The sequence below is a fragment of the Apostichopus japonicus genome, chromosome 8 (genome assembly GCF_037975245.1).
Source record: "Apostichopus japonicus isolate 1M-3 chromosome 8, ASM3797524v1, whole genome shotgun sequence".
NCBI classification, from domain to species: Eukaryota; Metazoa; Echinodermata; class Holothuroidea; order Aspidochirotida; family Stichopodidae; genus Apostichopus; species Apostichopus japonicus.
The window spans coordinates 42476643-42500276 of NC_092568.1; the positions used below are offsets into that span (position 1 = coordinate 42476643).

Here is a 23634-nt window from a genome sequence, read left to right on the forward strand (position 1 = left end):
GCAGGTTAAATTTGCGAGCCTTCCCTAATGTATTGAGATAACTAGAGAAGGACAAAGATAGAAAGGTGTGGAGAAAAAAGGTGGAAGAGAGCTATGAGAAGAGGAGTGATGGGGGGTGGAACAAGGGGAAGTGGAGGGGGGGCGGAACAGAAGAAAAGTTAGTCATGTCCTTCTTGAATGTTTAGCCCACTGGGAAGAAAAACACACAGTTTCTACTCTGTTTGTGTTAACAAGATAAACATACAGCATCTACTCTGTGTTAAGAAGATAAACACAGTACTACTCTGTTGGAGAAGTGCTGCATTTTAAGAAGAACCAAGTTTAAAGGAGAACAGAAGAGATGAGAAAAGAACAAGGAGGTATTAAAGATTTCAGATGAGATCTCTAGCATATCTTACACGAGTTCCTGACCAATAGCACAAATTTGCTCAACTCTGTCTTGATGTGCTGCCAAGTCACTCTCAAATGCAATATGTTTCCTGTGAAGGGCCTGTCAATAAAAGAGAAAACAGTAAGCTTTGTGATTCCTTGCCATACAATTTGCTGACAATTCAAATACTGTAACTACCTGACTAATGTAGAGCAAGTGAGTTCAATTATTTCAAGGATTAAGTGAGAACCAGGAAAGATTTGTAGAAATCTGTTGGGTAGCAACCATGTATTCAGTCATAAGGATCTTATAGTATAGAATTATACACCAAAATGTTTCAATATCCAAAAAGAAAAGTCTTCCTATGTAAAATATTGACACATTTTACCAATTTTGAGCTAGCAAATCCCTTTAATAGTTGTTGAGAGTTACATGACATTGTTATTTTTAAGCAAATGGCCAAGTTTTCCACCTTTTGAGATAACCTGTTGACCCCTTGAGCCAGTTTGCCCTATTTGAGATATTAACCTGTTGACTCATTGAAGCTCAGAGGGAGAGGATTGATAGGAGGTTTAGTGCAATTTAAAGCAAGAGTATGAACTCTGAAGCATATTCCATTACCTGGATGTCAGGTATGTTCTGTTGAAAACCTATTGAGCCTCTTCACAGAACTAAACTGAACTTGACCAAACTATGTTCACCACAAGAAAATAATAGCATTGAAGAATTCACAGGTTTTTTGTTCATAGTTTAATTTTGGAGTTATCATGTTTAAAAAGTTTTCAGACTCTGATGCCTGTTGAGGGACCTCTGCCAATTTCACTAGAATTCTTGTAATCACCAAGCTGGATCTATGTACTAAGTATGAAGTTCAAGAAAGATGTACTTCTTGTGTTATCATGTTTACAAGCTTTTCAGTCTTTACTTAAATGTTGACCGCCTATGACCTTTGACATCCACCAATGTTCAACTTGGTTCTTGTACTCAAACCAGCTGAATCTGCATACCATGAATGAAGTTTTTGAGTTATCATGTTAACAAAGTTTTCAGACTTTGACCTCTGTTGACCCCCAATGTCCATTGAAAACCACAGAAAACATAGGCTTCTTGTACTCAATAAGACGGAACCACATACCAAGTATGAAGTTCATCCACCACTTACATTTCATGAAACACTTATTGTATCTATCTTGCATCCATTTTATATATTTTTGGGGCGAGGGGGGCAAGGTGAGAGAGCGGGGTAACGTGAGAGGGGCAACATGAGAGGGTGAGTGGACAATCTTGCTGGTTAATCAACTGTTTTCTATTATCTTGTAATTATGTTCCATTAATTATTAAAATCACACATATCACTTCAAATAGTAGTTACATAAACTTTGTTCAAGAAAGAAGTTGTTGGTAACTGAATGTTCAATGCAGCATGTAAATAACTTTGGAAACATTCAAAACTATCTGTTATCTTTCTGAAATACAATTAAGAAAAGTTAGATTGTTTAATGGATGATAATACTTGGAAACAAGATTGATAAAATAGCTCCATGAATAGTTGCTATGAAGAAATTAATTGCACTTGACTTGACTTCCACACCACCAACTCATTTGTACATGTTTACCTCCACATCATATAAGGAAGCTCACAAAGATGTCTAATAAATTCACTTACCCTTAGTTCATTCAATCTTTGTGATTTAAAGTTGTTGTTTGCCAAATTGTCTTCCTTGCCATCCGCCCAGGCCTCGTGGGTGTCACATTTATGTTTGAACTTCTGTGCCAAATGGTCAAGCCTTTCAAGTCTATAAGAGGAAATAAAGATATGTTTATATTACCTATAGTAGAATTAGACCTGGCCTGGATAATAACTGGAGGTGACAACAGAGAGAATATACTGTGATTCATCCTAATTAGAATAACACGTTGGCATTCAGGCCTCTAACTATTGTCACCACTTCAAAACTACAACAATAGAACCACTTCTGACTGCCATATTTGGAGATCTATTGTCAGGATGTGTCGGCTTTATTCCAAGAAGTGACTCAGTGGTTGCAAAACATATCAATTTAGCTTCTACTTCTTATCTTTTTTAAGTTACTTCCAAAGCTTCCTGTCAATGCTTGTCATGTCCTGACAATTATTTCTAAAGACAAAGTACAATGATAGACTTGAATGGTAGCTTACCATAAGTAATAACACTACTTTATCAAAGGGGCAAGATATGGGATTACAGCCCACTGATACCACTACAGACCATGATACAAAGGTAAACCTCAGACCATGATACAAAGGTAAACCTGAGACCATGATACAAAGGTAAACCTCAGACCATGATACAAAGGTAATCCTCAGACCATGATACAAAGGTAAACCTCAGACCGTGATACAAAGGTAAACCTCAGACCATGATACAAAGGTAAACCTCAGACCATGATACAAAGGTAATCCTCAGACCATGATACAAAGGTAATCCTCAGACCATGATACAAAGGTAAACCTCAGACCATGATACAAAGGTAATCCTCAGACCATGATACAAAGGTAATCCTTACTTTATTAGGTAGTTATCATCTAGTATATTGCATCGTAGGAGAAGAGAAACATCCTCAACTCAATGCTATCTATCCAAGAAGCTGTTTGATGTTAGCTAAACTGCCTGTACACACACCAAAGCTCCTTCATGCAGCTCCATTGATATACCAATAATACACACTCGGCCCCTTGAGATGTTATGGTCATAGCTACATATACTCCTTGAGGTAACATAGTTTTTACACACTCGGCCCCTTGAGATGTTATGGTCATAGCTACATATACTCCTTGAGGTAACATAGTTATTACACACTCGGCCCCTTGAGATGTTATGGTAATAGTTTATATACTCCTTGAGGTAACATGATTATTACACAGTGCTTTAGAATATTATTGCACACAGAGGATTCTTCGATATTCCAAAACTTACTGGTTTGGATATTTACGAGTGACGAGCTTACCTGTCTCCTCACAACCTTAGCACCTCATTCTACCGTGCCTATAAAGTCCTGGTAAATAAATAACACTGTGCGCCCTCTATGACCGGACCCCCCTTCCGGTCCCTCCTCCTTTCTCATGAGACCATTCCTAAAGAGTGGCCTCACGGACACGGGAGTGGGGGTGGCAAGGTCTGGCCACCCCCAACGACCCCCGTCGAGTTAACTTCCCAAAGTGAACCCCTAACAAAAAATTCACTGACGCCTTCTTAGCAGGGGGGAGTGTAACCCTCCCCGGCGCAGCGGGAAGGGGGGACACTCTCCTGAACCCTGCAGGCGGAACTACCCCTTACACTAACAAGGAGCCTAAAGATTTACGGTCCGCCACTTGTTACCCTTAGATCAACTTAGGTGAGAACGTAAGTGGAAGACTATGTACGCAAACGCATACGGAAACACATAGGTACACTCACCGATAGACATAGTCGATGGCTCTCTGGTGGATGGTGGTTCTGTCTATCTGGTGTGAAGCTCGGAGTCATGAGTCAAGTCGAGCGACCGCTCCTCCGTCCGGCTGTGTCCCACCACCCTCTCGGGGGAGGGAGGCGGGAATGGAGACAGGTAAGCTCGTCACTCGTAAATATCCAAACCAGTAAGTTTTGGAATATTTACTTCGCTCCTCGCTTACCTGTCTCCTCACAACCTTAGCACCGAGTGGCACTGCCCGATGGTGGGAGGCCCGAGGGGTGGGACCTGTTACCCACCGGACCTCGCATCACCGCGCTACCAAATGCCGCTTCGGCGTGTAAAGTGTCGGTCAAGTAGCAGGCGACGAACGTAGTTGGAGTTTTCCACGCTGCTGCTTTGAGTATGTCCTCTACCGGGATGCCGGCGAATAGGGCTGTAGAGGCCGCGACCCCTCTGACGTCGTGAGCCCTTGGTCGGGAGGTCCCCGATGTGAACGGGCGTATGATCTCTACTAGCCACCTGGATAGAGTGTCTTTGGAGGCCGCTGCGTAGGGTGGTCGTGGTATGATGAAGAGAGAAGTTGATTGTCTTAACTTCTCTGTCTTGTTCAGGTACCACTTCAGTGCCCTGACTGGACACCATCGTTTGTCCTCGGCTACTGATGACATGGTCTTAATTTCCGGGATGAAAATGTCTCCTGGCAAGAAGGTCAAGGTCTGGTTCTTTGCAATAAATGACGGGTCTGGAACCATCCTCACCCCGTGGCCCTCAAATCTGATGTGATTCTGCTTGGTGGATAGGGCGTGGAGGCAACTCCTCCTTCTTGCTGACGCAACTGCGACGAGGAAGAGTGTCTTTTTTGTGAGGGCAGCCAGGGAGGCGTTAGCCATTGGTTCGTATGGTGGTCCTGCCAGGGCATGTAACACTGCTGAGAGTCCCCAGGAGGGGGCCAGCCGTCTGATCTGTGGGCGACGATTCGCCATGCCTTTGATGAGTTGTGCAATGTACGGGTTATTGCTCAGTGTGGAGCCATCTGGGAAGCCCTGGTGGATGGCAGCGATGGCCGACCTGTAATTCCTGATAGTGGAGACTTGTTTCCCTTCTCCGAAGAGTGAGAGGAGGAACTCGGCTATCTGTGTCACAGAGGCAGCAGGCAGCAGTATCTGTCTCGGTCGGCACCATTGGTCGAACTTCCGCAGACGGGAATCGTAAGTCGCTGCGGTCGTTCCCCTTCTAGCGTCGGCTGCCATCGCGGCAGCTGCTTCTGAAAAGCCTCTCTGTCGTAGGGAAGACCGGACAGCCTCCAGGCAACTAATTGTAACCCCTTGATGTCTGGGTGGGAGAGAGTTCCCTGTCTCTGGGACAGTAGGTGGGGCTTGTCCGGTAGACTCACTGGGACGTCCATGAGGAGTTGGGGGATCTCGGCGAACCAGGGTCTGCGAGGCCAGAACGGGGCTATTAGTGTGAACCTGCCCTTGGAGTTCCGAATTTTCCTGAGGACTTGTCCGATCATACATAGCGGCGGGAAGATGTACGCATCCATGTGGTCCCAGGAGAGGGACATTGCGTCCGTGTGGTAGGCCAGGGGGTGGAATCGTCTGGAACAGAAGGTCTGGAGTTTGTTGTTCTTGTGTGTTGCGAACAGGTCTATCGTGGGCCTGCCGAAGATCGAAAAGATTCTGTCGCAAGTCTCCTGTTCCAGAGACCATTCGTTGGGGTCTATATGCCCCCTGGATAGGGCGTCCGCCATCACGTTGAGCTTGCCTGCGATGTGGGAAGCCCTTAGGGTCGTGCCGGAGTCCTCGGCCGCTGTTATCACCTCCCACGCGAGTCGGCACAGTCTCTCTGAGCGGGTGCCCCCCTGCCGATTGATGTAGGCCACCACTGTCGTGTTGTCGGTGAAGATTGTGGTTATCGTTCCCTGTACGTGGTCGTTGAAAGCTTCCAGGGCTCTTTTGACCGCCATCATCTCCAGGATGTTGATATGGAGAGATGTTTCTGTTTGGGACCACGTCCCCCATGCTGTGCGATTGCTCCAGTGAGCTCCCCATCCGGACAGTGACGCGTCCGTCGTTATCGATGTCATTGGTAGCTGTATCGCGAAGGGTACCCCTGAACTCCAGTTGTTTGGGTCGAGCCACCATCGAAAGTGTTGTGTGACCTCCTCTGACCTGTAGATGAGCGTTGTTTTGTCTGGGTCTGTAGGGTCTGCGGACCTCAGCAGGTGCAGTTGCAGAGGTCGCATGTGTAGCCTGCACAGTCTCACTATATCGACGAGGCTGGCCATGAGTCCCAGGGCCCGGAGCCATGTCCCCGTTGGTGACCCCCGGTGTGCCAAGATCTGTTGTGTGGTCGCCTTGACTGCCGCGACTCTTTCTTCTGAGGGTCGGGCTACCCCGGTGGTGAAGTCCAGTATGGCCCCGAGGAACTGGATCGTCTGGGAGGGTGATAGCCGTGATTTCTTCTGGTTCACGATCCAGCCCAGTTCTTGAAGGGTCTGGAGCGTTTTGTGGACGTTGTTGGTTGCTTCCGATAGACTGTTCCCTACTACCAACCAGTCGTCTAGATATACGTAGAGGGTGACCCCTCTTTTTCTGAGGTAGGCGACTACTGCTCCCGCGACTCTCGTGAAGGTTCTGGGAGCCGTGGCTAGGCCGAATGGGAGCGCCCGGAACTGGTAGTCTTGTTCTGCGTACCGGAACGCTAGGAATCGTCGGTGTTCTTTGTGTATCAAGATGTGCAGGTAGGCGTCCCGTAAGTCTACGGTCGCCGCCCACATGCCCTTTCTGAGTAGGGGTAATATTAAGTTTAAGGTCTCCATACGGAAGTGTTTTGGTCTGATGTGTTTTGTGTTCAGGGGTTTTAGGTTTAGAATGGGACGCCAGGTGCCGTCCCGTTTTTTGGTCAGAAAAAAGGAGGACCGGAAGAGTGGTCCCGTCTCTTCCGGAACTCTTGTAATTGCCTGCTTGGCCAGCAGGGCCAGAATTTCCCCTTCTAGGGCTAAGCGTTTGACGGGGTCCGTGGGTGTGAGTGTCTGCCTTCCTCCGCCCCCGAAAGGTGGGCTGGAGGAGAATTCTATTTTGTACCCGTGTTTGACTGTGTCCAACACCCACTTGTCCCCGCCAATAAATTCCCATTGCTGGGAGAAGTTTGTTAGTCTCCCCCCCACCGACGGAATGGCCGCGGTGAGGTGGGCACCCCTAGGGCTGGGCGGCGAACGCTGGTCGATTGGAGGAGCGGTCACTGTCCCGTCTGGTCGACGTGGAGCCTCTGCCTCCTCTGGGGGCCCAGGGGCGGGTTGGACGGAAGGCTGCCCCCCGGCTTCGGCCTCTGAGAGCTCCTCTGCTCATAGATTTGGCGGGTGCTGCTCTCGTTCCCCTAGGTGCTCTGCTCTCCCTCGGGCGGAAGGGTCTGGTTCTCTGGGTAGGTGGGGGTCGGAATTCTGATTTGGCCAGAGTCTCCCTTCAGGCTACCTCTTCCTGGAGTTTCTTTTGGAAGCAGCCCGCAAAAAGGTCTTCCCCGAGGATTGGTAGTTCCAGCATTCTGTCCTTCGCCTCCGTCGAAGGCCAGTGGATGGCGGAGACGATGTTTTGTCTACGGGCCTTAACGGACCTGGTAGCGACCCTTGCAAATTGATCGTACGCGAGTCTGACGAGGGGGCCCAGCAGCAGGAGGAGCTGGCCCGCTTCGTCCCTGGATACTTGGCTGCTGTCCTCAGGGAGCTGTTGGTGGTGTCGCATAAGGACTTCGGCTGATAGCATTAGTACCGATGCGAACTTCATGCCCGAACGGGCTGCCATGTCCACCTCTACCAAAAGCTCTTCTAGCTTCCTCTGGTCCGGGGTCTTGAACACGTGTGTGGATGAGGCCCCTTGTTCGGCTTTTAATCTCTCCTTGGCCTCCTGGGGAATGGTTGGGCATCTGAATAGATCCTTCCATGCCTCGTCAGGTACCCTGACCGCTCTATCTGCCCTGGCCGGGAAGGCCGTCCACTTGGTCTTGTTGGCAATGGCCTCAAATCTGTCATAACAGGTTGCGTCTACTGGTATGGTAGTTTTGGGCTTATATGACGCTTCGCCGGTCGCCGTCAATTTTGATACCCGGCCCGCCTTCTGCGGTTGCGTCTCGGGTTCCTCGAACCCCAGGTGTCGTCTGAATATGTCTGCCGCCCGTGTTATTAGCTCCTGTGGGAGGGCTCCTCCTGTCACGGGTGCTTCCTCCGGTTCGTAATTGTGACCAAAGCTGTCCTCCATAGGATCGTAGTCGAGAGGATCTGGATCTATGGGCTCCCCTTCGTCCTCCAAGCCGGAAAGATTCACCGACGCTCTGCAATCCAGAGCGTCCGGGTCCGGGGCCGGTTGCGGGGCCATGGTCGATACGGGGCTGGTAGGGCCCGGTGCCACGTCGGCTACCGTGGACGTCCTTTGCTCCAGCAGGGGCCGTAGCAGGCCGGTGAGTTTGGAAAGCCAAGCTGGTTCCTCTTCCTGACGCCGTCTCGGGGACCGGCGCCTCCTCTTGGATCTTCTGTATCCATCGTCGGAAGAGTCCGAGGACTCGTCGGAGATTGGAGAGTATCTCTTCCTCTCTCTACGTCTTGGGGATCTTGTATGCGACCCCGATCTCTCCCTTCTGGGTCGGCGGGAGGACTCTCTCTCCCTACTTTCTCGGGCCGGGATCTCCGTCGGAACCCGCCTCTCCGGCTCCCTGTCCGGCTCCCTGGAACGGGACCGGCTCCGTCTCCGCGTCCCCTCGGTTGCTCTCTCTTTAGGACCCGAGCCTCCCACGGCCGGGGGGCCGCGCTCTGTGGGTCTGTTTAGCTGCGGCCCGGACTGAGACGGAGTCTCCAGCCCGGCCGAGCTGTGCCTCTGCTTTGGAGGTCTTTTCCTGGCAGGAGCCTTGCCTTTGCTCCTGCCCTTCCCTCTGGCCGTAACTGATCCGGACGTAGCCGGGGCCGTTAGGGGAATTCTTTCTCTTTCTCTTTCCTCTCTCTCTACCTCTTTCTCTCCTTCGGCCCTCTCCTGGCCACTCTCCTCCACCTCTCTCTCTACTACTCCCTCCTCCTCTCTATCTCCCGTTATTCCTGGAACCTCCGGCGCCCCGATTGCGCTCGGGATCGAGTCCAGCCTTCCCTGGAGCTTGCTACGTAAGCCCTCAAGCCACAGGTCGATGTCCTGCCACTGAGCTGGTGTAAACTTAATACACACCAGGCAGGGGTCTCGTCGAGTGCAGGATCTGCATTTTGGACAAAGGTCGTGTTCGTCCCAGGCTCTGCCTGGGCGAAACATAGAGCAGTTGATGCACTTCAATGGATTGCGTGACATGCTGAATAACCGGATTAAGGAAGATTACTTCTTAGTGATAAATGAACAACAATAGAAGCTTAACGTAAGAGGGGAGAACTAGGGAGGGAATTAGGCTTAGGTGGAGCGTAGCGTAACCTAGCAACGGTAAACAAGGTAACGCTACGGGGTGGCCTAACATGAAAATGCAAGCTGAAACAAAAATGAGAGAGCGAGAAATACATACGAAAAAGAGTGAATATATGTGAGCAATATGAATCCCCAAAAGGGGGACGAGAGAAACTAATTGGGGGGAAGAAAGCTAGTAAACAAGCTAAGAAAACACAAAAACAACAACACGCTATAGCGTGGGGAGGAATAGGGCGGGAACCTAGGCAGTTTCGCGGAACTGCTAACCCCGCCGCAAACCAACCCGAGGAGGAAACGCACTACGAAAACAGTCCCCAAAACCCTCCCTTTTGATAAAAAGGATACTTATCGGTCAGGAAAGGACTGTCAAACTTCTAAAGATCCGAAGCTAAAAAACTTCCGGCGATCGTCGAAGAAAACCAAGACAATTTTCCAAGGAAACTATCCACAAGAAAAATATGCGTGTAGGCACTTGGAATGGTAGAATGAAAAAGGAGGAGGGACCGGAAGGGGGGTCCGGTCATAGAGGGCGCACAGTGTTATTTATTTACCAGGACTTTATAGGCACGGTAGAATGAGGTGCTAAGGTTGTGAGGAGACAGGTAAGCGAGGAGCGAAGTAAATATAACCAAATCATTTAAACACAGATCTCTTGAGACCTCATGGTTCATTACAGACTTTGTGGTACGATTGATAATACCCAGATCCCTTGATAACATGATAAACACACAGACCCCTCAATATAAACTGATTCAAACTAGCACATAAATCTACTTACCGCCTCATTTCTGAGAGTAGCCAATCTTCGTAACCTTTTTCTGCTGACTCTAAGCCCCTCCATGCACGATGGATATCCTGATGATGTAACAATATTAAACTAGGTTTGTTTGAAAGTTTAAGCCACATTTGTCTGAGAGTCCATATTGCCATGGGTAACCCATCCACAATAAACAGCTCCCCCTCTTCAAGGCTTCCCCACCATCTTTAGGGTTGATAGGCTGTCCATTCACAGTGACTGTACCACTTCAGCATAGCATATGCAATGTTGCCTATTGTTGCATGTTTACTCCACTGCAGCATAGTATTTGCAATGTTGCCCATTGTTGCATGTTTACTCCATGGCAGCATAGTATATATGCAATGTTGCCTATTGTTGCATGTTTTTTCCAGGTAAGAGTTCAACTACAGCCTAAAATATGCTTAACTTAAACAGTCATCATCAATATTGCAATCATGAGAGTCCTGTAGTGATTTAATATCATATAATAATTTCAAAGCTGCTCTCAACACAAGCATTCACTGTAATAGCATCCCCTTTCCTCGGATAAAATTTGGGCCCTAAATCCACCTGGTTTATAACAGACACCAAATACAATCATTCACTGACTGGGATAAGTAGGGGCGACAAGAAAAGAAAGAGTAGCCAATAGGGTGTTCATACAAGCATTTGGTGATGTAAGATACAGTACCGAAAGAAGTTTTCCCTCTGCAGGCATGTATGGAGGACGATTATTGAGGCGCAGTTTGGTCTGCAGAGTGTTGAAAGCCGTTTCTAGCTGTCCCTTCTGCTCTGCTTTAGGAGGTTTCTCTTGACGACGGTAGGCACGAAAATCATCAAGTTTATTCTAGGATGGACAGAAAAAAAAGCTCAGATAAACTTCCAGCGATTTTCACTAAATGAAATTTTGTTAAACCCTACAGTTTTCAAATGTACAGAAGTGGTGTAATAGTTTTATAAAACATTTGCATCATTCAAATTCAAGTTACAAGAATGTTTAGAGCTAGAGGGTTTACCTGAAGAGCAGGAACAGTAAGTTCAGGCACCGAGCGGTCTTCTAGCCAAGGCTTCTTTCGGTTGATCCATTCAAGAAGCTGAAAGAAATAAGAAACATTGAATGAAATGCACTAAAGAACCTCTCACCATTAAGCCTGTTTGAGTCTCAGTATTATTATGCTTCAGGATTAGCATCGGTAGTAAGACATTCATGTCTGTAATTCAGTGGAGTTTGCTAATAATAATAACATACTATATGCTGACTGAATGCTGAGATGCTATAATGAAGGCTTAATTAATGCATCATTGCATTAAGTTAGATCCTCACCAATGTTATGGAGATATCACTAATTTATACTTGATGTATATCGACTTATTTAAACCACACTCTCTTATGAAGGCCTCATAAAATCTCTAAAGGAAGACCACATGGAGATATCTCATTGAAGACCTCATTGAGACATCCCAATGAAGACCTCACTGAGACCTACCAATGAAGAACTCACTGAGACCTACCAATGAAGACCTCACTGAGACCTACCAATGAAGACCTCACTGAGACATCCCAATGAAGACCTCACTGAGACCAACCAATGAAGAACTCACTGAGACCTACCAATGAAGACCTCATTCAGACATCCCAATGAAGAACTCATTCAGACATCCCAATGAAGAACTAACTCAGACCTCACTGATAAATATCTGACTGAGATCTCAGCACTTCATACCTGATCTAGACTTGACTAATCAGGCTCAATCGAGGCCTTTATAGTTAATACCTCACTGAGATCTCACTCAATATTACCTGATTAGACATCTCCAGTTAATATTTCAACAAAGTTTAGAGTCTGAGGATTAATTTCACTTACATCACTTGCTAGTCTGTCATACTCTTCCATCAACTGTTCGTTTTCTCTGTTCATACTGAGTACATTGCCAATACGGGAAGCTGCAGTCTCAGCCTGTAATGAGATGAATATAAAGTCAAGAGAATGTATAAATTGTATGCGGATTTGGATATCACATAAACGACAAAACTAAGACTATGTGAATTAAGAACAAGCTGTGTAGTACCATGAGCACCTAGAACTGACTTGAGTTATTAATTGATGTTAATTTATGCATACCTTTTGTGCTCCAGCCAGGGCATGGTAATAAGAAGATACATAGGTCATAATGGATCTCTCATCAGGCTTGGGGGTGTTCACAATCTCTGTAAGTGTAGAAGGAAAAAGAGGAGATCAGTGTGAATGACATACATCAAGTAGACAAGACAATACAAAAGTATCAAAACAAGGAAACGTTTATCAAATTTTGACAATTTAAGCCTTGTACCGATTACCAGTGAGGTCCAAGGGCCTGTGTCTTAGGGGTTCAGTGTGGGGTTGGTATGGTAGAGGGGCAAAACTCACCAAAGCATGGGATGGGGGGAATAGTACGTGTAAGTAGCCTTTTTCTACTAGGAATGTATAATACAGAACTACGCTGTGGAACATGAAATATATCAGGAAATTAAAAGACTTGTTAAATCATTTCATGATTAATCACTCCTCTATAGGTTCAAGAATATTGCCTCCCTCTACTTAAGACTTATTTGTTTTGGCTGATTTAACAAACATGCTGCTCCAAAGGAAATGTTTTCAGTGCCAAGAATGTCAAGGAAATGTAAGATATAAATTACCAATGTTACTTTAGCTTAGATCAATGACTTGTGGATAATCAGCTTCATCAAGTTATTCTCAACATACCTTCTGCCTCCAACATTTTTGGGACATCTAAGTATTTCTCAGCGACTTCAAATGCCAAGTTCAAGTTTGTCATTGGGTCATCCTGTGAAAATAATTAAAAATTGTTAGAATATACATAAATGACATAACTATTGCATACATATAAATACCACGATTGTACATGGTGGTCAGTATGAAATAATGCAATACTAAGACAGAACTGAATGGTTTTTAGGATGAATTCCCAAACCACACCTCATCATATAACCAAACATGAAATATCCAAAAAACACTCAACCACAGAAGTATCTAGACCACACCTCATCATTAAACCAAACATGAAATATTCAGAAAACACTCAACCACAGAAGTATCTAGACCACACCTCATCATTAAACCAAACATGAAATATCCAGAAAACACTCAACCACAGAAGTATCTAGACCACACGTCATCATTAAACCAAACATGAAATATCCAGAAAACACTCATCCACAGAAATATCTAGACCACACCTCATCATTAAACCAAACATGAAATATTCAGAAAACACTCATCCACAGAAGTATCATACTACTGCCACATTATTACTTTTGAGTCTTTAACCCTAATCACTAGCCCAGAAGAAGCTAAAGACAACCAAAACAATACAGATCAACCTTTCACCTGCTTGATTGTATGTAACTTCTAATCACTGTTTAACTCATATTTTTCTTATTTATCTTGCTTTTACTTCAGTTTCAGTTTTACCAATTTTATTTAATTGTTATTTGTGGTTCGGCTTTTATGTTTTCACGAGTCTCCTCTTTTAATGTTTGATGTCAATTGTATTTTAAACCAGAAGATAAGCAATGACTGATCAAGTCACCCATGACAAGAAACCCTTAAATAATTGAGTTTCCATCTATATTTAACATTCATCCTTTAATTGTGAAATTTGATCTATTTTATTGTCTTGTAATAGCATCATCGATGTGAGACACCACAAATGATGCTTGGCAACTTTGTGACATCTATAGTGAGACACCAAGCATGATGCTTGGCAACTTTGTGACACCTACAGTGAGACACCAAGCATGATGCTTGGCAACTTTGTGACATCTATAGTGAGACACCAAGCATGATGCTTGGCAACTTTGTGACAACTATAGTGAGACACCAAGCATGATGCTTGGCAACTTTGTGACAACTATAGTGAGACACCAAGCATGATGCTTGGCAACTTTGTGACAACTATAGTGAGACACCAAGCATGATGCTTGGCAACTTTGTGACACCTACAGTGAGACACCAAGCATGATGCTTGGCAACTTTGTGACAACTATAGTGAGACACCAAGCATGATGCTTGGCAACTTTGTGACAACTATAGTGAGACACCAAGCATGATGCTTGGCAACTTTGTGACAACTATAGTGAGAAACCAAGCATGATGCTTGGCAACTTTGTGACAACTATAGTGAGACACCAAGCATGATGCTTGGCAACTTTGTGACAACTATAGTGAGACACCAAGCATGATGCTTGGCAACTTTGTGACATCTATAGTGAGACACCAAGCATGATGCTTGGCAACTTTGTGACATCTATAGTGAGACACCAAGCATGATGCTTGGCAACTTTGTGACATCTATAGTGAGACACCAAGCATGATGCTTGGCAACTTTGTGACACCTACAGTGAGACACCAAGCATGATGCTTGGCAACTTTGTGACACCTACAGTGAGACACCAAGCATGATGCTTGGCAACTTTGTGACAACTATAGTGAGACACCAAGCATGATGCTTGGCAACTTTGTGACAACTATAGTGAGACACCAAGCATGATGCTTGGCAACTTTGTGACAACTATAGTGAGAAACCAAGCATGATGCTTGGCAACTTTGTGACAACTATAGTGAGACACCAAGCATGATGCTTGGCAACTTTGTGACAACTCTAGTGAGACACCAAGCATGATGCTTTAGATTATAGAAATATTCCACTGTAATTAATGAATCGTTACATATTCTGCACTTGAGATAGGGAATGGAGGGAGAGGGGTTAGGAAGGATAGAGGAGGGTGACTAACAACTACTTAGGGTTAGGGTTAGAGTTAGGGGTTAGGGCAGGTGGTATGCAGGTAGTATTTTAATGCTTGTCAGCTATTACTCTACCAAGAATTCAGAACTAATGCTCATTAATTTAAATGTATTATTCAGAAATTTAACTGACAGTGAACAAGAGTCCATTAAGTGATCAACTTTTAATGCATTGGACCAATCAGCTCACTGAAGGATATGCACAAGATATGAGAGATTCCAAGTGATACTCTTATCTATTGATCAATTTATGTTTACATATTTTAATTATGGAGAGGAATTATACTTCCCCATCTCTGGGGCTGCTCATCTTCCTGTCATGAGTAATACTTTGGTATAAATCTCATTCCATTCCAGACTTCTTGCGGCATAATCAGCTATGTTAGACTACAGTCACAAATAAATCCATAGCCAGATGTAGTTCTACCTCTTATTCTTTCATCCTGGTCTATTTTTAAACTTCTCTCTTCCAGCTGTCTCAATACCGTCTACGAGCTGTATATATTTGGTGGGCAATATCATCATATATCAGTACTGTACAATACTACACCCTAACTCTGACACCTCACTGATGGTACCAGTCTAGTCAAGAATACCAGTATAATGATGATGATACTGATTGAGTCAGTCACATCATCTTCTAACTCTGAAGTTCATTCTTTAAATTCCTGTGACATTCTTATCCTCCTCCTGGCATAAGGAGTTCAGTCTATCTTAAAGAAACCTACATCAGTGCTTCCAATGACCAAGACAAGGGCCATTAATAATCATCTCATCTAACCAACAATATGGCAAGGTCTTCATTCAGCACTCATAAAACTCACAAAGCAACAATTCACTATTGCCTTTTACAGCCTTTGCTTGGTTTTTACCGGCAGTCAGTATTTCATTGATGGTACCTAACTGATATATATAATGTGGAAATTGACTCCATTTGTAACATCACTCAAGGTTGGTTCCTCTGTGCATCACTTGGACCTAACAATTTGTCCCCTAATCATCATAGAGGGAACAAGGAATAGAAACGGATGGATGGGATGGGGAGGAAAGGGTAGGGGAGAGATTGGGCTTGCCAACAGCACAACAGGCTACTTTGAATTGCCCATATATACAATGTAAACTAACCATGCATATATGCTATTCATTAATCAGTCCCCACCACCCCCTACTCCATACCACCCCCTAGTCCATACCACCCCTACTCCATAACACCCCCTATTCCATACCACCCCCTATTCCATACCACCCCTACTCAATAACACCCCCTATTCGATACCACCAACCATTCCATACCACCCCCTAGTCCATACCATCCCCTAGTCCATACAACCCCCTAGTCCATACCATCCCCCACTCCATACCACCCCCTATTCCATCCGCTACTAACATACCACCCCCTACTCCATACCACCCCCTAGTCCATACCAACTCCTATTCCATATCACTCCTATTCCATATCATCCCCTATTCCATATCCCCTATTTCATACCATCCCCTACTCCATACCATCCCCTATTCTATACCACATCCTATTCCATACCACATCCTATTCCACACCACCCCTATTCCATACCACCCCCCTATTCCACACCACCCCCTATTCAATACCACCTCCCTATTCTATACCACCCCCTAGTCCATACCAACCCCTATTCCATATCACTCCTATTCCATACCACCCCCTATTCCATACCACCCCCTTCCATACCACCCCCTATTCAATACCACCCCCTAGTCCATATCACCACTATTCAATACCACCCCCTATTCAATACCAACCCCTTATTCAATACCACACCTATCTATGCCTTCCACATCTTGAGTTTTATTACATAAGCAACTAACTCATTCTGCTAAATAATTAACATCAATATTCTGTAGAACTGCATCAAAGAGATCGCACATAGCTTTAATATTGCCAATGTTAGTTGAAGCATGAGGAATCACACACTGAGAACTAGATCACAGAGATACCACCACCATAGTAACAGTGCAGAACCGGAGAGCCCAACACAAACTATTTCAAACTCCCCTCAAGACTTGTGCAGGTGCTTATAGTATAGGATGAACAGCTTCAATTAAAGATTAAAGTTAAAGAACAATACATTCAGGAATATTCACATCAAATTAAATTCAGAGTTTTGATCAAATTGACCAATTATCTCTAAACTTCAGGAAATTCACATAAAGGACAAAGCAAAAGTACCAAACAAAAAGAGAGATGAACAAAAGAGGGACTATACCCATCTACACCTTCACTCTATTTTATCTATAGATGATTATGTTTTATTGCACATTAGCACGAATTCCTACAAGCTGGCCAATGACCCATCTTTTGATAAAAGTTAAGTAATGTTATAAATTTAATTTCTTGGAGAAAGTAATTCATAAATACATTCTTTCTCAATAAAAGTGATCACATATATGTAGCATTAATAAACCAAACCAATTATTGAATTCAATTTTGTTTCATACAAACTCAGGAAATGACTCATTTCATACTTTTTAAAGAAAGATTTTTATCAGATGCAGTTTTTCATATAGCACGGCTGTCATGCACAACCATACATGTAAAACACACACTTGAATTTATAGTCATACACAACACTAGGTCATCAATGACACAGACCACACATACAGTGCAAAGAACTCTAAAACTATGCATACTGACTGTACACACCATAACGATGGGGAAATTGCATTGGTAACATAGTTCTGTATTTTAATAATCATAAAACAAGACGAGACAGATTTAAAATAACTTCACATTCCAATAGAGAAACAAAAACAATAAACACACGTCACAAACAAACAGAATATGAAACTCACATGGACCACCAGACACTAAGGATAATAAGTTAGGCTGATGATACCTGACCTGGATCACACCCCTCACAACCCTACTGATTACTCTGCTCTCCTCTTTGGTCCCTGTTACCACCCAAACCATGTCATTTCATGTGGCTGTGTTCATATGTTATGCATTAAGTAAACTGCCAAAAGTATATGGTAGTGGCACACAATGTAGGCAACTGTAAAAGTTCATGGTTTGTTTACAATATGTAAGATGTGCTCATGTGTAGTGCAATGAAATGATCACATCTGATCCTATCTTGTACAGTAAACTGATCACATCTGATTATGTCTCATGGGATTGACTGATCACATCTGATCCTATCTTGTACATTAAACTGATCACATCTGATTATGTCTCATGGGATTGACTGATCACATCTGATCTTGTCTTGTTCAGTAAACTGATCACATCTGATTATGTCTCATGGGATTGACTGATCACATCTGATCTTGTCTTGTTCAGTAAACTGATCACATCTGATTATGTCTCATGGGATTGACTGATCACATCTGATCTTGTCTTGTACAGTAAACTGATCACATCTGGTTATGTCTCTTGGGATTGACTGATCACATCAGATCTTGTCTTGTACAATAAACTGATCACATCTGATTATGTCTCATAGGATTGACTGATCACATCAGATCTTGTCTTGTACAGTAAACTGATCACATCTGATTATGTCTCATGGGATTGACTGATCACATCTGATCTTGTCTTGTTCAGTAAACTGATCACATCTGATTATGTCTCATGGGATTGACTGATCACATCAGATCTTATCTTGTACAGTAAACTGATCACATCTGATTGTCTCATGGGATTGACTGATCACATCTGATCTAGTCTTGTATAATAAACTGATCACATCTGATTATGTCTCATGGGATTGACTGATCACATCAGATCTTGTCTTGTTCAGTGAACTGATCACATCTGATTATGTCTCTTGGGATTGACTGATCACATCTGATCTTGTCTTGTTCAGTAAACTGATCACATCTGATTATGTCTCATAGGATTGACTGATCACATCAGATCTTATCTTGTACAGTGAACTGATCACATCTGATTATGTCTCATGGGATTGACTGATCACATCTGATCTTGTCTTGTACAGTAAACTGATCACATCTGATTATGTCTCATGGGATTGACTGATCACATCAGATCTTGTCTTGTTCAGTGAACTGATCACATCTGATTATGTCTCATAGGATTGACTGATCACATCAGATCTTATCTTGTACAGTAAACTGATCACATCTGATTATGTCTCATGGGATTGACTGATCACATCTGATCTTGTCTTGGTCAGTGAACTGATCACATCTGATTATGTCTCTTGGGATTGACTGATCTCATCTGATCTTGTCTTGCACAGTGAACTGATCACATCTGATTATGTCTCATGGGATTGACTGATCACATCTGATCTTGTCTTGTACAGTAAACTGATCACATCTGATTATGTCTCATGGGATTGACTGATCACATCAGATCTTGTCTTGTACAGTAAACTGATCACATCTGATTATGTCTCATGGGATTGACTGATCACATCAGATCTTGTCTTGTTCAGTGAACTGATCACATCTGATTATGTCTCATGGGATTGACTGATCACATCTGATCTTATCTTGTACAGTAAACTGATCACATCTGATTATGTCTCATGGGATTGACTGATCACATCTGATCTAGTCTTGTATAGTAAACTGATCACATCTGATTGTCTCATGGGATTGACTGATCACATCTGATCTTGTCTTGTACAGTAAACTGATCACATCTGATTATGTCTCATAGGATTGACTGATCACATCTGATCTTATCTTGTACAGTAAACTGATCACATCTGATTATGTCTCTTGGGATTGACTGATCACATCTGATCTTGTCTTGTACAGTAAACTGATCACACCTGATTATGTCTCATGAGATTGGCTGATCACTGCCTGATATTTAACAGGTAACTATTTTTACAATTAAGTTTATTTTGATACAGATATACTTTCACTACTACTTAAGTTTCCCTTACAGAGAGTATTGTTATTGCATTGTGATATTTACTTCCTTTTGTTTTATTATTATACTTCTGTAATATCTTCATCATTGGGACTGACGATTACTTTGTTTTGCATATGAGAGACCATGCATGGGAAATGTATCTAGTTGTAATATTGAGATTTCAAGTCATCGAGTTACAATTACTAGCAGAGGTTATAGATTCATAGTTTCACTATCTAATCTGCCTGCATAATACAGACTTAACCAGAAACACACAACAGTTTGAGGGAATAACATCTAAAGTTCCTTATTGATCACACCTGTCAATAAACCTTAGAAAAGTTATAAAATCAAACAATACTACACTTAAATAGCTTTATGAAAATTGAAACTATTTATTGGGGTAAAGTCCTTCTGGCTGGTTGTTTGTAAGGTACATCCACTAATGATAGTCATCTTTTCAGCAAACTAACTAGGTGTGTTACACTAAATGTCTAAGCAAAGACTAGCAGATCATAAATACAGTTCGATAAGAGCATTGTAAACCACAAAGGTTAGAACTAAGTCCTTTATTTATCAGATCAACTCAGAACAAGGGTTTACTTTTAATATGTTTAAGTGTTTTGAGCTATGATATTACATGGTGAGTGTATATGTAAAATTGATAGAGCTATTTATACCTTGTTTAGGACTACCATACTTCATGATGAAACCTTATTTATGCAAAACTATAAAATGTATCATAAACTATCAGGAACAAACAGTTTTCCCACAATATATAGGAAGGGAATTTGATTACCCTAAGAAAGGATGTAAGACCCTCCCCACTGCACCACTTTTATATACATGTAATCCAGATATTATGTAGGTATGTAATTCAGGTACTACATCCATGATGTCATATTGTATGTGTGTTTGCTTGAACACCAGTCACTTTGTATTTAACATTCCAATGGTTAATGAGCAAACATTGGCTGACAATTGATGTCTCTAAGAGCTGAATAAATATGAGCATGTAACTCATACTGCAGATATAGAGTATTTAACTCATACTGCAGATATATAGTATGTAACTTATACTGCAGATATAGAGTATGTAACTCATACTGCAGATGTAGAGTATGTAACTCATCCTGCAGATGTAGAGTATGTAACTCATACTGCAGATATAGAGTATGTAACTCATACTGCAGATATAGAGTATGCAACTCATACTGCAGATATAGAGTATGTAACTCATACTGCAGATATAGAGTATGTAACTCATACTGCAGATATAGAGTATGTAACTCATACTGCAGATATAGAGTATGTAACTCATACTGCAGATATAGAGTATGTAACTCATATCGCAGATGTAGAGTAACTCATATCGCAGATATAGAGTATGTTACTCATACTGCAGATATAGAGTATGTAACTCATACTGCAGATATAGAGTATATAACTTATACTGCAGATATAGAGTATGTAACTCAGTCATACTGCAGATATAGAGTATGTAACTCATACTGCAGATATAGAGTATGTAACTCATACTGCAGATATAGAGTATGTAACTCATACTGCAGATGTAGAGTATGTAACTCATACTGCAGATGTAGAGTATGTAACTCATACTGCAGATATAGAGTATGTAACTCATACTGCAGAGGTAGAGTATGTAACTCATACTGCGGATGTAGAGTATGTAACTCATATCGCAGATGTAGAGTATGTAACTCATACTGCAGATGTAGAGTATGTAACTCATATCGCAGATGTAGAGTATGTAACTCATACTGCAGATATAGAGAATGTAACTCATACTGCAGATATGGAGTATGTAACTCATACTGCAGATATGGAGTATTTAACTCATACTGCAGATATAGAGTATGTAACTCATACTGCAGATGTAGAGTATGTAACTCATACTGCGGATGTAGAGTATGTAACTCATACTGCAGATGTAGACTTTGTAACTCATACTGCTGATATAGAGTATGTAACTCATACTGCAGATATGGAGTATGTAACTCATACTGCAGATGTAGAGTATGTAACTCATACTGCAGATGTAGAGTATGTAACTCATACTGCAGATGTAGAGTATGTAACTCATACTGCGGATGTAGAGTATGTAACTCATATCGCAGATGTAGAGTATGTAACTCATACTGCAGATATGGAGTATGTAACTCATACTGCAGATATGGAGTATGTAACTCATACTGCAGATATAGAGTATGTAACTCATACTGCAGATATAGAGTATGTAACTCATACTGCAGATGTAGAGTATGTAACTCATACTGCAGATGTAGAGTATGTAACTCATACTGCAGGTATAGAGTATGTAACTCAAACTGCAGATATAGAGTATGTAACTCATACTGCAGATATAGAGTATGTAACTCATACTGCAGATGTAGAGTATGTAACTCATACTGCAGATATAGAGTATGTAACTCATACTGCAGGTATAGAGTATGTAACTCATACTGCAGATATGGAGTATTTAACTCATACTGCAGATATAGAGTATGTAACTCATACTGCAGATATAGAGTATGTAACTCATACTGCAGATGTAGAGTATGTAACTCATATCGCAGATATAGAGAATGTAACTCATACTGCAGATATGGAGTATGTAACTCATACTGCAGATATGGAGTATTTAACTCATACTGCAGATATAGAGTATGTAACTCATACTGCAGATGTAGAGTATGTAACTCATACTGCGGATGTAGAGTATGTAACTCATACTGCAGATATAGACTATGTAACTCATACTGCAGATATAGAGTATGTAACTCATACTGCAGATGTAGAGTATGTAACTAATACTGCAACATGAATTAGTCATTGTCTACTGGTAATACATCAAACCTGACTAGATGTTAACTTAATTAAGGTACTTGCAACAGTCTCCCCAAGTAAATGAATAGTGACCATGTTTAAATGCTGACACAACAATTACAGCCTTCACTCCATCCTGTCCACAGAAAAAACTGGTCAATGTTTCAAGTCACATCCAAGTATCTTTTATTTGACCACATCAGTCACGAAGTGTCAACATTTTTGTTACCAAAATACTTTAATTTGCCACATATAAATTATCACTGAACACTTTCCAAATCAAATCACATTTTGCTACATGAATACTAACTCACTATGCTTATTCATGAACATTATGAAAATCAACTGTTCTTTAGACTTGTTAATCAACTATCGCAAATGATCAGATCACAAGTTAATCGGGTCAGTCATCTATTCTGATCACAAGTTAATCAGATCAACTGTTTCAAATCACAAATTAATTTACTTAAGTGTTTCTCTTCACATATTACTCATGTATGTCAACTGTTTCTATTCACAAGATAATCAAGAGAATATTTTCCATTTACAACTTTTCAATTCACTAATTAATCAGATATGTCGGCTAAGTCAACTGTTTCTTATCATGAGATAATCATGTACATCAACTAATCACCGGAGCAGCTGCATTTGATCTCTTAAATACAGAACATGAAGATGAGATGTCCTTAATTGGTCTCCAACAAGGGTCACTCTAGGAATCCTGCTGCTCCCTTGACATCCCAATTTAACCTGATGGGTCATTGCCTAACAAGAACCAATCAAACTCCTTTTTATATTAGAAGCTAATGAGTAGGTTTCCATTAAAGACCACCTTAGTCTACCAGCTAGTAAATCAAAACTTGAAGTCTTCACTAATCATAACATTCAACTGGTCTAAGCTAGCTAGAGTTTCCAGAAATAAAGTTTACAGTTCACCATCCTTAGCAGGTTAGCTTCCAATCTCTGCATTTAGTGAAACTCATGGTTAAGCTTGCAAATTTTAACTACACATCATAGCATTTACATTACAGTGAAACAGCCAAAAGAAGAGTCTTCCATGAAACAAGAATGAGACTGGGGTTTGATCCCTGGTCAGCCGTTATGCCA

At 42.4% G+C, this 23634-nt stretch overlaps 1 protein-coding gene across 3 annotated transcripts in view; it reads right to left on the minus strand.

Moving 5' to 3' along the window:
• The window catches only part of LOC139972093 (alpha-actinin-like), an 81641-nt gene that overhangs the window by 15242 nt on the left and 42765 nt on the right, over positions 1–23634 (minus strand). For all 3 annotated transcript variants that reach the window (XM_071979017.1, XM_071979018.1, XM_071979019.1), the window contains exons 6-13: positions 12753–12834; positions 12132–12217; positions 11874–11966; positions 11025–11102; positions 10700–10855; positions 10009–10085; positions 2037–2166; positions 399–490 (exon numbers count right to left, since the gene is read on the minus strand). In XM_071979017.1, the coding sequence (XP_071835118.1) occupies positions 399–490; positions 2037–2166; positions 10009–10085; positions 10700–10855; positions 11025–11102; positions 11874–11966; positions 12132–12217; positions 12753–12834 (794 nt within the window). The remainder of the gene's footprint in view (positions 1–398; positions 491–2036; positions 2167–10008; positions 10086–10699; positions 10856–11024; positions 11103–11873; positions 11967–12131; positions 12218–12752; positions 12835–23634) is intronic.